The 14,946-nt window shown below is 42.6% G+C and overlaps 1 protein-coding gene across 9 annotated transcripts in view; it reads left to right on the top strand.

The window, feature by feature from the left end:
• The window catches only part of UBR4 (ubiquitin protein ligase E3 component n-recognin 4), a 134,771-nt gene that overhangs the window by 15,831 nt on the left and 103,994 nt on the right, over positions 1 to 14,946 (top strand). For all 9 annotated transcript variants that reach the window (XM_056122722.1, XM_056122730.1, XM_056122724.1 and 6 more), the window contains exons 7-17: positions 360 to 501; positions 657 to 781; positions 1,997 to 2,121; positions 2,964 to 3,023; positions 3,117 to 3,307; positions 6,973 to 7,072; positions 7,188 to 7,325; positions 8,300 to 8,417; positions 9,162 to 9,349; positions 11,672 to 11,831; positions 11,948 to 12,033. In XM_056122722.1, the coding sequence (XP_055978697.1) occupies positions 360 to 501; positions 657 to 781; positions 1,997 to 2,121; positions 2,964 to 3,023; positions 3,117 to 3,307; positions 6,973 to 7,072; positions 7,188 to 7,325; positions 8,300 to 8,417; positions 9,162 to 9,349; positions 11,672 to 11,831; positions 11,948 to 12,033 (1,433 nt within the window). The remainder of the gene's footprint in view (positions 1 to 359; positions 502 to 656; positions 782 to 1,996; positions 2,122 to 2,963; positions 3,024 to 3,116; positions 3,308 to 6,972; positions 7,073 to 7,187; positions 7,326 to 8,299; positions 8,418 to 9,161; positions 9,350 to 11,671; positions 11,832 to 11,947; positions 12,034 to 14,946) is intronic.

The raw sequence follows: 14,946 nt of genomic DNA, 5'->3' as shown, positions 1-14,946 counted from the left end.
GAACTGATTCAGGTTCTATCCCTGGCACCTCATATAGTCCCCTGACCCTGCCAGGAGTGATCCCTGAGCACTGCTGGGTTTGGCCAACCCTCCCCCCCCCCCAACTTCCCTCCACTCAAGCAAATCAAGTTTCTCTGTTTTCAAAATCTTTTTTGGGGAGGGACTCCCAAATAGTACTCAGGAGTTCCCATGAACAATCTGGGAGATACTCTAGTTTGTCTGTGTCGGCTAAGTGTGAGGTCTGCAGGGCTTAGGGGGCTATTGGTCTTCCTCCTTGGGAGACCATACCATGCCAGGGGTCAGACTCACTACTGCTCCATGCCAGGTAGTTCTAAAGTTGAGACTTTGTGTTAATATAGGTGGCTCAGAGAAGCTATTGCGTGTGTGTTTGAACCTGCCATATTTTCTGCGCTACATCAATCGGTTTCAAGATGCTGTATTGGCCAACTCCTTCTTCATCATGCCTGCAACAGTAGCTGATGCCACCGCAGTTCGCAATGGGTAAGGTAGTTAAGGATGCATATGTTTCATATTCTAACATTCTTCTCAAAAAGAATATAATTTTTATTGTGTAACTTTAAAAAAAATTTCAAACTCACAGTATAGCAGCAAATTCTTTAAGATGATATTTGTTAATCTTCTGTGTTATGTTACAGTTTTCATTCACTAGTGATTGATGTTACCATGGCCTTGGATACTCTTTCTCTACCTGTGTTGGAACCTCTTAATCCTTCCCGACTGCAGGATGTGACAGTTCTCAGCCTAAGTTGTCTATATGCAGGTGCGAAGTTATTTCTGATCTTATTTTCTCAGTCAAGCACTGGTATACTTCCTGGAAATAATGAAATCCTTCTGAACTCTTGCTCTAGTCTGTATTATATTTTGTGCTAAAGGAATACTTAAGGGGCTGGAGTGTATGCCCAACATGTGGAGGCCCAGGTACCCAGGTTCAGGCCTGGCACTGCATGGTCCCTGAGCACCACAGCACTGTAGGACCCAAGCACCACCAGGCTGAGTATCAGCCAGAGAGGCTCCTGTGCTCCCTGAGCATTGCCTGGGAAACCCTCCAGAATACAGAAACTACTTATTCCTGAAGTAGTTGATGTATGTGAGTATGTTTTGAGACCATACTTGGCTGTGTTCAGTTTATTTGTGCTCAGGAACCAAACTTGGCTGAGCTCGGGGAATCATATATGGTGCCGGGAATTGAATTGGATTGGCTACGTACAAGGCAAGTGCTGTACCTGCTGTAGGACCTCTCCTGTCCCTGAAGTAGTTTGTAGAAAGATTGAGTAGATTGTACCGAGTTCTCATGTGCAGTCCCCAATTCTCTACCACCAGAAAGTTTCCCCTATGATTTCATTCTGCATTAGTGTGGCACATTTGCTCTATTTGATAAAGCAATATATTGATATTGTTACTAATTATATTAGGGTTCATTCTTTGTGTTTCATAGTCCTATGGTTTTTGACAAATGAATGTCCTGTATCCCTCATCATTTCATATAGAATGGTTTAACTGTCCTAAAAGCTTTCTACTTAGCAATCCCTTTCCCTCACTTCCTTTGCCAGTCCCTAGTAATCATTGATCTTTTCACTGTTTGTATAGTTCTTTATCCTCCTCACCATCCCCCATACTGTAGAGTTTGGCTAACTATATACTGTGTAACTTTTTCAGAGTGGTTTCTTTTGCTTAAAAAAATGATTTAAAGGCCTGTAGTGATTGTACAGTGGGTAGGTACATTGCCTTGCACACAGCCTACCTGGGTTCCATCTCTGGCACCCCATATGGTTCCCTGAGCACCATCAGGAGTGGTCCTTGAGCACTCTCAGGTGTGCTCCCCCCCAAAAAAAATACACATTTATTCAAGTCCTTCCATGTTTTATTTCCCCCAAAATTAATCATGAAATTGCTGGAGTAGGAAAATTTGTGATTGAGTTTTTGGTGAATTCTTGGGAACATTCTATGATCGGAATTTGAATTTTTTTCCCCCCAGGTGTGAGTGTGGCGACCTGCATGGCTATCCTTCATGTGGGTAGTGCCCAGCAAGTACGAACAGGGTCCACCAGCTCCAAAGAAGAAGATTATGAAAGTGATGCAGCTACAATTGTTCAGAAATGTGTAAGCCAAGCCTCTGGGGATCCATACTGAATCTTGGTTGTTCAAATAAGAGAAGATGGACTGTTCCACTTTTCTTTCTCAGTTGATAGAAGGGACTTGGAATATACCTTTCCCCTAAATGCTAGGCCAGAGAGGTAGACAGCTTGTTTATTTGACCAACTGACCTGTCCTTTCAGAAAACTGAAACTTTTTGGTGTTAATGAACTTTGTGGGAGAAGTCGTTCAACAGATTGATGCTGGCTCGTACCACCGATGGCTCACAAGTGGTGCTTGTGTCTGCATGTTAAGAGCTTAGTGAATGAGGGTGTACTTTTAAAATTATTTACTTTTTTGATTTTTGGGTCATACATGGCTGTTCTCTGGGCTTACTCCAGGTTCTGTGCTTAGAGATCAGTCCTGGCGTTGCTCAGTGGACTATGGGGTGTGCCAGGGAGCGAACCTGGGTGGGCTGCATGCAAGGCAAGTGCCCTACTCACTGTACTCTGTCTCCAGCCCCTGAATATATTTTTAATGGAGATATAATAGCGAGGTTATTGTAGATTGTGATAACTGTTGGGGTGGAATATTTGTGGTAGAAGGTGATTGATCTAACGTTGGCCTAAGTGTACCTGAGTGAGTTGAGTAGGTGACTTGAATACTCCAGTAAAGGTAACAGTGACAGGTAAATGAAATTGATTGATGCTATGTGTGGATCAAGAAAGGGACAATAGAGGTGTTGATTAATTATTTTCCTAGTGACTTATGAAGGCACAACTGTTCAGTTAAAATTCATTTGGGTAGGATTTAGCATTTTTAATGAAATATGTCAGCTTGTTTAGATTCTTTTGTTTGATGTTGGACAGCTTGAAATTTATGACATGATTGGACAAGCGATCAGCAATTCCCGCAGAGCTGGTGGAGAGGTAAGAAGCCTGTGTATGCTACGTTCCTGTCTTGTTGCCTCTATGGTGGAAAAATCTCTGTGTTCATGTTTTCCCTTTGTGCCTTTCTAACAGCACTATCAGAACTTCCAGTTGCTGGGTGCCTGGTGTTTATTAAACAGCCTCTTCCTCATATTGAATCTCAGTCCTACCGCATTGGCTGATAAGGGCAAAGAGAAAGACCCACTGGCTGCGCTCCGTGTCAGAGACATCCTTTCTCGTACAAAAGAGGGAGTGGGATCCCCAAAGCTGGGGCCTGGGAAAGGGTACGTGTCTACTTTATTGCCACTCATGGTTTGTTTTCTTGCAATTGTATATTGATGGGGATCTAAATTCTTCTCTTCCTTACATAAATAGAAATGTAAGTTTCTAGGTAGCCTCACTATCTAGTTTATTTAACAAATGAGATGATTATGGTCTCCCTTGTGTAATTTTTGGCTAAATTATTTTCTCTAACCTTCGTCGAGTGTAAGAGGGAGAAATACCAGTGTACCACATATTTTAGACTTTTATGAAGCCTAAGGGCTGGAACGATAGCACAGCGGGTAGGGCGTCTGCCTTGCACGCGGCCAACATGGCCGACCCAAGTTCGATTCCTCCGCCCCTCTTGGAGAGCCTGGCAAGCTACCGAGAGTATTCGATATGCCAGACACAGTAACAACAAAGTCTCCAATGGAGACGTTACTGGGCCCGCTCGAGCAAATCGACGATCAACGGGAGGGCCTTTACCTTTACCTTTATGAAGCCTAAATCAGAAAACTTCTTCTGTTTTGTTAAATAGTCTTAGAGTTGGGTAGTCACTTACATGTTTAACCTGTAAAGTGAGGAAATTCCGTGGTGTCCTTCTCACTTTACAGTCTGGACAAGAAGCCAGCCATACTTGGTAGATAAAGAAGGGCCATGAATTCTGGGTGTCTGGGGATTTGACTCAGAGTGCTAGAATATATGCCTGTAGTACACAGGCCTAATATTTGTTCCTGAAATTGCATGGCTTTCCAAACTCCATTGACTATAGCTCTGCTGGCTCCTGAGCCCTTATGGGGAGACCCGCCCCAACAGAAAAAAAAAGTAGAAAAACAAAAGCATATTGACAAAGAATTTTATTATTTATTTTGGTTTGGAGGCTATGTACAGCAGTGCTCAGGGCTGACGCTTGGTTCTGAATACAGGGGTCACTCCTGGCAGGGCTGGAGGGACCATACTTGTTTCTGAGGATTGAATCTGGGTTGGCTGCCTGCAAGGCAAGGCAAGTAACTTCCCTGCTGTATTGTCTCTTTGGCTTGAACCTTACCTTTTTGTTTTGGGGCTACATCCAGTGGTACTCAGAGCTTGTTACTGGTTCTGTGCTAAGAGATCCCTCCTGGGATTCATCATATGGGTGCCAGGGATCAGATCTGGCTGGGCAAATCCAGCTTGGTTGCATGCAAGGCAAGCTTCCTACCCACTGTACTGTCTCCCCAGACCTGAGCTGTTACTTTTTAGTATTACTCTTCTCAACACAGTGATTTTTTTTTATTGTTCAAATTTTAGACTATATTAAACCAAGTAATGTTTAATTACCACCTCTACAGGCATATATAAAGTTCTTTACGAGTTACAATGCAAGTATGAGACAGAAATCTGGACTCAAAGTGTTTATAGTTCAAGAGAAAAAATACACATGAAGTATATAATAGCTTTTGTTTTCTGAACTTGTTGACTCTCTTTTGGGATGTAACTTCGAGTCCTCCCATCCAGCATGGTAACATGACAATTTAGTTTAATTTTTATTTTTCTATAATGGTCCCCATATTCTTACCCTGTAGCATCATTTTTCTTTTCTTTTAAAACTTTTTCAATGAAATACCGTGAGATAGAATTACAGACCTAAACACTTTTGAGATTATGTTTCAGTCATACATACAATGGTCAAGTACCCATCCCTCCACCAGTGCCCGTTCTCCATCACCAATGTTCCTAGTATCCCTCCTGCTACCCCACCCCATTCCCCCCTGCCTCTGTGGCTGGCATATTCCCTTTTACTCTCTTTCTCTCTCTCTCTCTTTTTAGGTGTTACAGTTTGCAATCCAGGTAATAAGTGGCCGTCATGTTCGGTCTATAGTCTACTTCAGCACACATCTTTTATCCTGAGTGAGGCCTCCAAGCATCGTTTGCTTGGTGGTCCCTTCTCTGTCTCCACTGCCTTTTCCCCCAGCATGTGAGGCCGGCTTCCAAGCCATGGAGGAATCCTCTTGGCCCTTATCCCTACTATTCTTGGGTGTTAGTCTCCCATTCTGTTACTTTATATTCCACAAATGAGTGCAGTCCTTCTCTGTCAATACAGTGATTCTCTTTTTTTTTTCTTTGCAAACAGCAAGCAAGGTTTATTGTAAGACTGGCTAGCCAGGGTCGAGCTGCCTACACAGACACGCAGGTCAGATAGGTGAGGCAAGACCAATACAGTGATTCTTAACTTTAACATTTAAGTCTCAATATTTCTACATGATATAGCATGATATACTAGCTTTGATGTAAATTTAAAAGATCCTTGGATTTGGAAGAATTTCTTCTAGTACATGAAATCCTTTCTTTTTTTTTTTTTTCCTCTTTTGAGGGTGGGGTGGGGATACCCAGTGATGAACATTCAGACTTAGTCCTGGGTTTTTGCTCAGGGATCACTCCTGGCAGGGCTTGGGAGACTATTGGGAATGCTGGGGATTGAACCTGGGTCAGCTGTGTGCATGGCATTTTTCCTGCCTGTTACACTCTCTGACCACTGGTAAATAAATTTTTGGTTTTGTTTTGTTTGGAGGCTACACCTGATAAGGTCAGGATTTACTCCTGACTTTGTGTTCAGGAATCATTCCTGGCAAGGCTCAGGACTATATGCCAGGGATTGAACCTGGGTATGCTGCAGGCAAAACAAGTGCTTTACTATCTCTCGGGCCCATTACATGAAGTCTGTGAATTGCTAGGTAATCTGCAAATATTCCTCAGAGAGGTTTTGAGCTTCTAATCTTTTTTTTTTTTTTTTTTTGCTTTTTGGGACACACCTGGCAATGCTCAGGGGTTACTCCTGGCTCTGCACTCAGGAATTACTCCTGGCGGTGCTCGGGGGACCATATGGGATGCTGGGAATCGAACCTGGGTTGGCCGCGTGCAAGGCAAACGCCCTACCCGCTGTGCTATCGCTCCAGCCCCCTAATCTTTTTTTTTTTTTTAATGTAGGAGTACTGCTGTTTATTCAGGCATTAATTAAGCTGATTAAATTGGTCATATAATAATTTTTTATCATAAAATTGAAATCACAAACATAGAGTTGCTCATCTTATAATAACTCAGGGATAAACTATGATGCCGTTTATTCCAGAGCCTATAGAAATGATCATATGTCAGTATCAGCTGGAGCACGGGCAAAATTACATTGTGCTTTACCCTTCTGTCATGTCCCACCACTTTCCCCTTTTTACAAGATCTTATGTCAGTACTTTTCTGGGGAATCCTACTTTGAAAGATAGTGGGGCATGTTTATATTTGACTTTCCTGGTAAGTCTATTAATCCATAGGGGAAGTAGTCAGATATGCATAAGCTTTTGAACAATTTCAGTGCATTCTGTTCTTGGTTATCTAGGTGTCATTGTAGCCTCACATATGTGGATTGGGCTTCTGGATTGTTTTTTTTCTTTTTTGGAAGCCTGAACTCTCTAACTGATCCATAGTGGTCATTTCAGTGTCTTATGTTTGTGACCTGGAATGGAACCTAAACTCTTCTCAGAGTTGAGACAAGGGAGGCCTGGTCCTACTTGAGGCATTCCAGATTGGGTATAAGAGCATTTCTTTTTCTCTGGGGAAAACAATAGCATATAGGACCCTAATGTGGCAAAATTATCCCCTTTTTTTATAGCTTGTCTTTCATTGTGCCTTATCGTAAGATTTCCTGTTTTCTTTGTAGGCATCAGGGATTTGGCGTGCTCTCTGTCATTTTGGCAAACCATGCTGTTAAGCTGTTAACATCTCTCTTCCAAGACCTACAAGTGGAGGCCCTGCACAAGGTGAGGAGGGTCACTCGGACTCCACATCAGTGGCTTTTGGGCAAGCCAGCCAGGCCATTGATAAGATGTTTTCCTCCTCAGTTGTCTCATTAGTTTTTGTTGGCATTATCTTCAGGGTTGGGAGACAGATGGCCCCCCTGCAGTCCTGAGCATTATGGCACAGAGCACCTCCATACAAAGAATTCAGCGGCTGATTGACTCTGTCCCACTGACGAATCTGCTATTGACATTACTCTCAACTTCCTACAGAAAGGTAGGTGGTGTGGCACCATTGATAATTTGGGACCTCTTAGGTAGTATAACCTCAAAATGAATGTGCACAATAATCCTTATAGATTCAGATTTTCTGGTAGTGGTTTTAGGAATGAGAAGAATTTTTTTCTCTTACCCTCTTTCTTCCTCTTCGTTTTTATTGCAATAATGAGGGCCTATATAAATGTGCTTTTAGTGCTTGTGCACTTGGTTGTGGACCTTTTAGTTGTGTACTGGAGAATTCGTGCATTCAGTGGTGATGCTGATGCACACTTACTTACAGTGTGCCAGAAATTGTATACTTTGTGGTAGTGGGGATCATAAAGAGCCGTGCCATGTAGATCACGCTCTCCATTTGACTGGTGGCAGGTGAGCTCATGATTTCACACTTGCAAGGGAGACACGCTACCACAGAGCTATTTCCAGGGTCGCAGATGAAGTCTCAGATGGTTTGAGTCATTTGATCACTGTTGTGATTTGTGTGGTTGGGGCTTGGGGCCGGAGCAGGTCAGGGGGTGTACTTGGTAATGCTCAGGATTAGGAACTTCTGTGAATTAGGGCCACTCCTAGTAGTTCTGGGGGACTAGGCTGTGCTGGGGACTGAGCCTGGGACTTCAGCATGAAAAACATGTACTCCAGCCCTTTGATCGGTTTGCCCAACTTGAGGCTGGGGCTTCTTGATTTGTGATCATTAGCTCCATGATTCATTTTAACTGGCATGCTAAAGTATAAACTAGTGGTCATTATGGGAGATACCGTTTCAACTTGTGTTCCTTTCTCTGGACTTGGAGTGTTTTTGTTGGAGAAAGCAACGAGAGTCTTGAAGGGAGTGGGAGCTCTCAGGAAAGTTCGTGGATTTAGGATAAGAGAATAAGACATTACATTACAGAGAAGAAACGTTAAATGCGGTGGACAGGATGATGATGGATGGCTCCATTTTTCTGGTCATTAATTATGAAAACCTGCATTTCCTAGGCTTGTGTCTTACAGCGTCAGAGGAAAGGTTCCATGAGCAGTGACGCCAGTGCCTCCACGGATTCCAACACCTACTATGAGGATGATTTCAGCAGTACGGAGGAGGACAGCAGCCAAGGTAGAGCCTCGCTCTCCTCTCTCCCAGGAGACAACAGGAAGTTCCCCACTAGGTTCCTTAGTTTCCTAATTACCATTTCCTTTCACCTGTCTAGAATGGAGCTTCATTTTCTGCAGTCAGAGATAACATTATTTAGGAGTAGGTTGTGTTGTTGTGTGTTGACAGCTGAGTGGTAGAAAGATCAATCTGTAAAGCCACGTCACTCTTCCTTTCTTAGAACTTTAAATGTCTCATTTGCTCATAATTTCTTTCCATGCGACTCCATTTTGTGAACCCAAAAGTTGATTGTGTGAGGTGGGTTTGACTGTTTTCAGAAATTTGTGGCTTGGGAAAACAGATTTAAGAAGTTCCTGCTCTTTCACAACGGACAACAGAGCAACACTTAAGTTCCTTCCTACTCTAGTGAGAAGCGAGATGGAATAAAGGTTAGGATCTTAGGTTTTTTATAGTCTGGCGTATGGCAGCAGAGTACAGTATCATGAGAGGTATGATTCCTACAATGAGATTTACAGTTTATAAGTAATTAGTATTACCTTATGCTTAAAAAAATGTTTGACTTGAAAGAAGTTAAAGTCAAGTTGTTTCTCGACCTTCTTTGGGACCCTTTAAACTGTCAGTTTTACTGAGATAATTTATATATAATAAAGGCTTCTATTTCATGTCTTTCTTTTTTACTTAGCTATTTTTACAAAGGAGATGGACTGACGCATTCCAAATGTTTTTTGTTACTTTTCCTTTGTTCAGATGATGACAGTGAGCCTATTTTGGGGCAGTGGTTTGAAGAGACCATCTCCCCCAGTAAAGAAAAAGTGGCACCTCCACCTCCTCCTCCACCCCCTCCTCTGGAGAGCTCCCCTCGAGTAAAAAGCCCCAGCAAGCAGGCCCCTGGTGAGAAAGGCAACATTTTGGCCAGTCGCAAAGATCCTGAGTTGGTAAGTGTGGATTTCTGAAGTTTAGGAGAAATTGAGAGGGGGTGAAAAGCGAGTTATTTGATCTAAAACATTTGTAGACTAGAGAATCACAGTGTTTAAAAGTATGTTTTGCTTAGAACCTTAGCATATTTTGTTAGATTAAATAGCTCGTACTGGGGCCAGAGTGGTAGTGTGGCGGGTAGGGTGTTTGCCAGTCTGGGTTCGATGCCCGGAACTCTCAAGTGGTCCCCAAGCCCGCTGGGGTGATCTGTGTATAGAGCCAGGAGTAAACCCTGATCTTCGCTGGGTGTGACCCCAAAACAACAAAATAATTAGCGCATACTCCTTTTTTCTTTCTTTTCAATTTTTTTTAATTAAACCGCAATGAGATACACAGCTACAAAGTTGTTCTTTATTGAGTTTCAGTCATATAATGCTCCAACACACATTCTTTTACCAGTGTACATTTCCCAACACCACTGTCCCCAGTTTCCCTCCCAGTACCTTCTCCCCCACCCCTGATGGCCTCTGTGGCAGGCACTTTTCTCTGTCTCTCTGTCTCTGTCCCTGTCTCTGTCTCTGTCTCTCTCTCCCTTTCTCTTTCTCTCTCCCCCCTTCATTTTGGGCATTGCGGTTTGCAATACAGTTATCATGTATATTCCTTTAGTTAAAGGGATTAACATTCAACATTCAGTTCTTGTCCAGAGTGATCATTTCTAACTATTACTGTCATACTGCCCTCTTCTCTATCCTAATCACCTAATTGCCCTTTGACCACCACCATCACTTTTGTGGCAAGCTTCCAACTGTGGACCATCTTCCTGGCCTCTGATATTAGTCTCATGCTATTTTTTTTAAATATCCCACAGATGAATACAATCATTCTATATCTGGCCCTCTCCTGACTCATTTAACTCATAGCTCATACTCCTAGTGTTTCTCAGATTGAGGAGTTTTCATAGCTTTTGGAGTTAGAAATAAGTTTGAATACTACTTTGTGACCCTGGAAAAGAATATGAACTTCTTTAAGCTTCAGTTTTGTCTATCCCATGGATTGCTTGTACTTGTTTCTGGGGTGTTGCAAAGATTTAAAGCCTTTAGCACATGTCTGGAACATCATGAATTCTTGCCTTTTGTTCAACCAGTGTTTATTTTTTGATGACCTCCTTTGTGTCAGCTGTTCTTTTGAAGCTGTGTCAGTGAATGAATAGAGGTAGAATCCTTGCTTTTGTATAGTTTAGTTAAAGATATGGAAAATGGGTAAATAGTTGCCTAAGCACTGTGAGTAGTGATCACTGCACAGGGCTAGCAGTAGCCATGACCATTGAGGATGGCCCAGGAACCAAAATTAAAAAGAACGTGATATAAAATACAGTTTGGTTGGGGCTGGAGTGATAGTGCAGCAGGTGGGGTGCTTACCTTGCACGTGGTCAACCTGGGTTTAACTCCCAGCATCCCATATGGTCCCCTGAATACCTCCAGGCGTAATTCCTGAGTGTTGTTCCAGGAGAGACCCCAGAGCATCACTGGGTGTGCCCCATTTCCTCCCAAATATATAGTTGTTTATTATTTATTGTTATTTTAGGGGTGGCAATACTGGAAATACTCAGGTCCTGAGTACTCAGGTGCTTGGGGGCCATCAGGGCCATACCTGACAGTATTCAAAGAGCTATGTGGTACCCTGAACCCAACCCAGGCCCTCACATATGCCAGACATGAGTTCTGCTTGAGCCATATCCTTCGTCCCTTTGTTATTTTTCAATGTGGTATTATTGAGTTTCTAATCCTAGGCCTCACATGCAAAGCATGCTCTCTGTCACTGACCCACGTCTTGCCACTTTCTTAAAGTATTTTGTATATCAGGGCTATTCCTGTCTCTGTGCAGGAGTGACCGCTGATCATGCTCAGCGGACCATGCACAGTATCATGGTCAGCTGTATGCAGAGCAGTCACCTTAACTCCTGTACTACCTCTGTAGACAATTTAATTTTAACAAAGAAGTAAATAACTGGAATTCTTCATGTGTATAGTGATAGTAGAGGCTTCAAAATTGAATAAACCAATAATGGAGGTAGGCAAAGAAAGATACAAATTTAGAACAATGAAAATTCTTTGTGGGGTATTTCATGAAGTCTTTTGTATTAAGCTGGCATACCATTTGTGTAACTGTAGAATTTTATAGAACAGATGATCACGTTTAAACATTGTCCCCTTGTAGGGGATTTAGAATTCATTCTGTTTATTGTATGAGATTTGTTGGCATATTTTATTTCTTCTTTGTATTCATAAGCTCATAAACCTGATACAGTTTTTTTGTGTTTTTTTGTTTGTTTTTATTTTTAGTTTTTAGGTTTGGCTTCCAACATTTTGAACTTCATCACCTCTTCCATGCTGAACTCTCGGAACAATTTTATTCGAAATTATTTGAGTGTATCTCTTTCAGAACACCATATGGCCACCCTGGCCAGTATTATTAAGGAGGTGGACAAAGATGGACTTAAGGGTCAGTAGACAGTATATGTATCTGGTGGGTTTTCCTTTGTGGAGTTTGGCTTTGGGCAAGGTGATGTGATGGGTCAAGTAACTACTTGAAGATTGTTTTTCCTGTTTGTTTACAAGGTTCATCAGATGAAGAATTTGCTGCTGCTCTTTATCACTTCAACCATTCTCTAGTGACTTCTGACCTTCAGTCACCTAACCTGCAGGTATGTGTACATGATGAACCATATCTTCCATATCTTCTCTTGGAAGTGCAGGCCCATTTGCTGAGAAGCAGTTTTCCATGAATCCCTTCACTGAGAAGAGTCAAAGTTTGAAAGACCACTGGGACCTAGGGGATGATTCAGAGGCCGAGAGCCCCAGGTTTGGTCTTTGGCACTGATTGCATGATCCCCAAACATTGCTGGGAGTTGCCTTAAAACAAAAATAAAATCAGAATGTGTCAGTATATCTTTCTGCCTTAATTAGAATAATTTCAAGAGACATGTGTTACTTTTTTTTGTTGTTGTTCATTGTGGACCACACCTGTCAATGCTTGGGGTCTTTTCCCAGCTCTGTGCTCAGGGGTTGCTCCTGATTGCTGCTGTGGGACTATGCAGTGCTGGAATCAAACCTGGATCTCCCACATGCAAACATGTTCTCAGTCCATTAAGTCATCTTACGTCCAGAACATGTATTCCTTGTTCTCAAGTACTCAGTAAACTTAACAAAAAGGAAATGCTATGAAAAGCAACTTGTGATGAGAACTGGAGTGATGGTGCAATGATCAGAGCATTTGCTTTGCATGTGGGCTTATCCCCAGCATTGCATATGGTCCCCAAGCACTTCTAAGAGTGATCCTTGAGTGCAGAGCCAGGAGTCAGCCCTGGACCATTGCTGGGTGTGGCCTAAAAGATAAACCAAAAAACCAAACTCATGATGATTATAGATAAGTGGACACAAACAGCCAGTGCAGTTTCTTCACAGAACATGCATTGGCATACATCATTAGTAATTTGAGAAACAAAATTTTAAAAGATTCCGTCAATTATGGATAGGATGGCTAGAGAAATGTATAGTGCATAGGATGCTTGATCCTCGACATCCCGCATGGGCCTCTGAGCATCATCAGCAGTAATTCCTAAATGCAGAACTAGAAATAATCCCCGAGTATTTTGGGGTGTGTTCCCAGCCCTTCCCCAAACAAACAAAAACACCAGACAAACCCAAATATCCAAATATGGATGCCAGAGCCTCTTGTACATGCCTACTGTAAGCCTATCACCAGGTTAAAACAAATTCTTGATTGTGAACTTTTAAAAATTTATTTATTTTGGTTTTGGGCCACACCTGCTGGTACTCAGGACTTATTCCTGCCTCTGTACTCAGATCATTCCTGGCGAATTGGGGCTCCATATAGGGTGCTGGGGTTTGCACCCTGTTGGCTGCATGGAAGACAAGAACCCTGCCTGCTAACTACCTTTGGCACAATTTTTACTTCTTTTTAGGGGGTGTGGGGAGGGATTGGGCCACACCTCACAGTGCTCAGGGCTTAGTGCTAGCTCTCCTCTTAGAGATCCCTCTTATTGGGACTTGGGGGATATATAGGGTGCTGGGGGTCAAACCCAGGTCAACCATGTGCAAGATAAGTGCCTGGCTCTTAGTCCACTGTAGCATTGGTCTCCAACTTGTTTATGCCTGAGGACCAGAGTTAGTTAGTGTATGGCTTCCTAGCAGTACTTGAAAACCCAGCCTTTCAAGTGAAAATGCTCCATCTAGCTCTTTGAGTTATTTCTACAGCCCACAAAATTCTTGGAAGTGAATTGTAACATTTGGAAATAGTTCTTAGATTCTGTCACTTTAGGGGAAGGTGCGAACCCTTGAACTGTGACTGGATTCTAAGAAATATTTTTTGTTTGTTTTTGGGGGGGGGACGGCACACACAGCTTGCTCAGAGCTTGTCTGCACTCAGGCATCACTCCTGTTAAAGCTCAGTTCTTAATGTTGCACCTGGCAATTGAACCTATGTCTGCTGCATGCAACACGTACCCCAGCCCTTTTTTAAACTGTCTCCCAGTCCCATCTCTATTATTTTATTACTCATTTGGTCTTCAGTACTCCTTGATTATGTATAGTTAGGGTATTCTGCCAAGTCATTGTCTTGCCCAGATCTGAGATTATCTGTAGAATTTTCAGTTTGTAGACTTGGTCTTCTTTTCCTAGCACTGTACTACTGTTGTCCCACTGTTCATCGATTTGCTCGAGCGGGCTCAGTAACGTCTCCATTGTGAGACTTGTTGTTACTGTGTTTGGCATATCGAATACCTCACGGGGAGCTTGCCAGGCTTTGTTGTGCAGGCAAGATACTCTCGGTAGCTTGCTGGGCTCTCCGAGAGGGGCGGAGAAATCGAACCCGGGTTGGCCCGGACAGCTTCATGCAAGGCAAACACCCTACCCTCTGTGCTATTGCTCCAGCCCTTGCCTAAACTTGTATAAAAATAGGAAGAGATATTTTTTTCAGAGAATGGGATTTAGAGAGACTCCTGTAATGATGTTACTATTTTAGCATTTGAAACATAATTATAGACCTTGTATGGACATGTAGCCGCCAGCTCATAACTGCTGACTATGGCAGAGGAAATAACCAAATTTTCCTTTTCATTCCATTTCTAAACATGGGGCTTTAAATTTTTCCCCTAAATTTCTTTGATGGGAGAAAGTGAAGGATAATTAGTATAATCTGCCTGGTTCTGGGGCTGGTGAGATAGTACAGTGGATGCAGAGCTTGCCTTTCATGCTGCCAACCCAAGTTCGCTCATTTGCACCATCTGTGGTTCTTGGAGCACTACCAGGAGTGATCTTTGAGCACTGCTGCCAGGTGTGTCCCTAAAACAAATAGAATGTCAGTCTTTTAGTTCAACCTGGCTTTGTTGGGAGAAGTAGTAAAATAAAACCAAAAAAAAAAAAAAAAGAGATTTGTCTTTTATTTTTGGGTTTATTTAATTATTTTTTGCGGGGGTTGGGGTATAGTTTGGGCAACACTGGGCTGTGCTCAGGGCCTACTCCTGATTCTGAGTTCTCTATAGTCACTGAGTACTCAGTGCTTAGTAGTCAGTCCTTGCTCATTTCGTTAATCTGTT

This window comes from Sorex fumeus, unplaced genomic scaffold (assembly GCF_029834395.1).
Source record: "Sorex fumeus unplaced genomic scaffold, SorFum_2.1 ptg000047l, whole genome shotgun sequence".
Classification (NCBI taxonomy): domain Eukaryota; kingdom Metazoa; phylum Chordata; class Mammalia; order Eulipotyphla; family Soricidae; genus Sorex; species Sorex fumeus.
The sequence above is the reverse complement of the archived record's forward strand: the minus strand, read 5'-3'. Positions and strand labels throughout refer to the sequence as shown.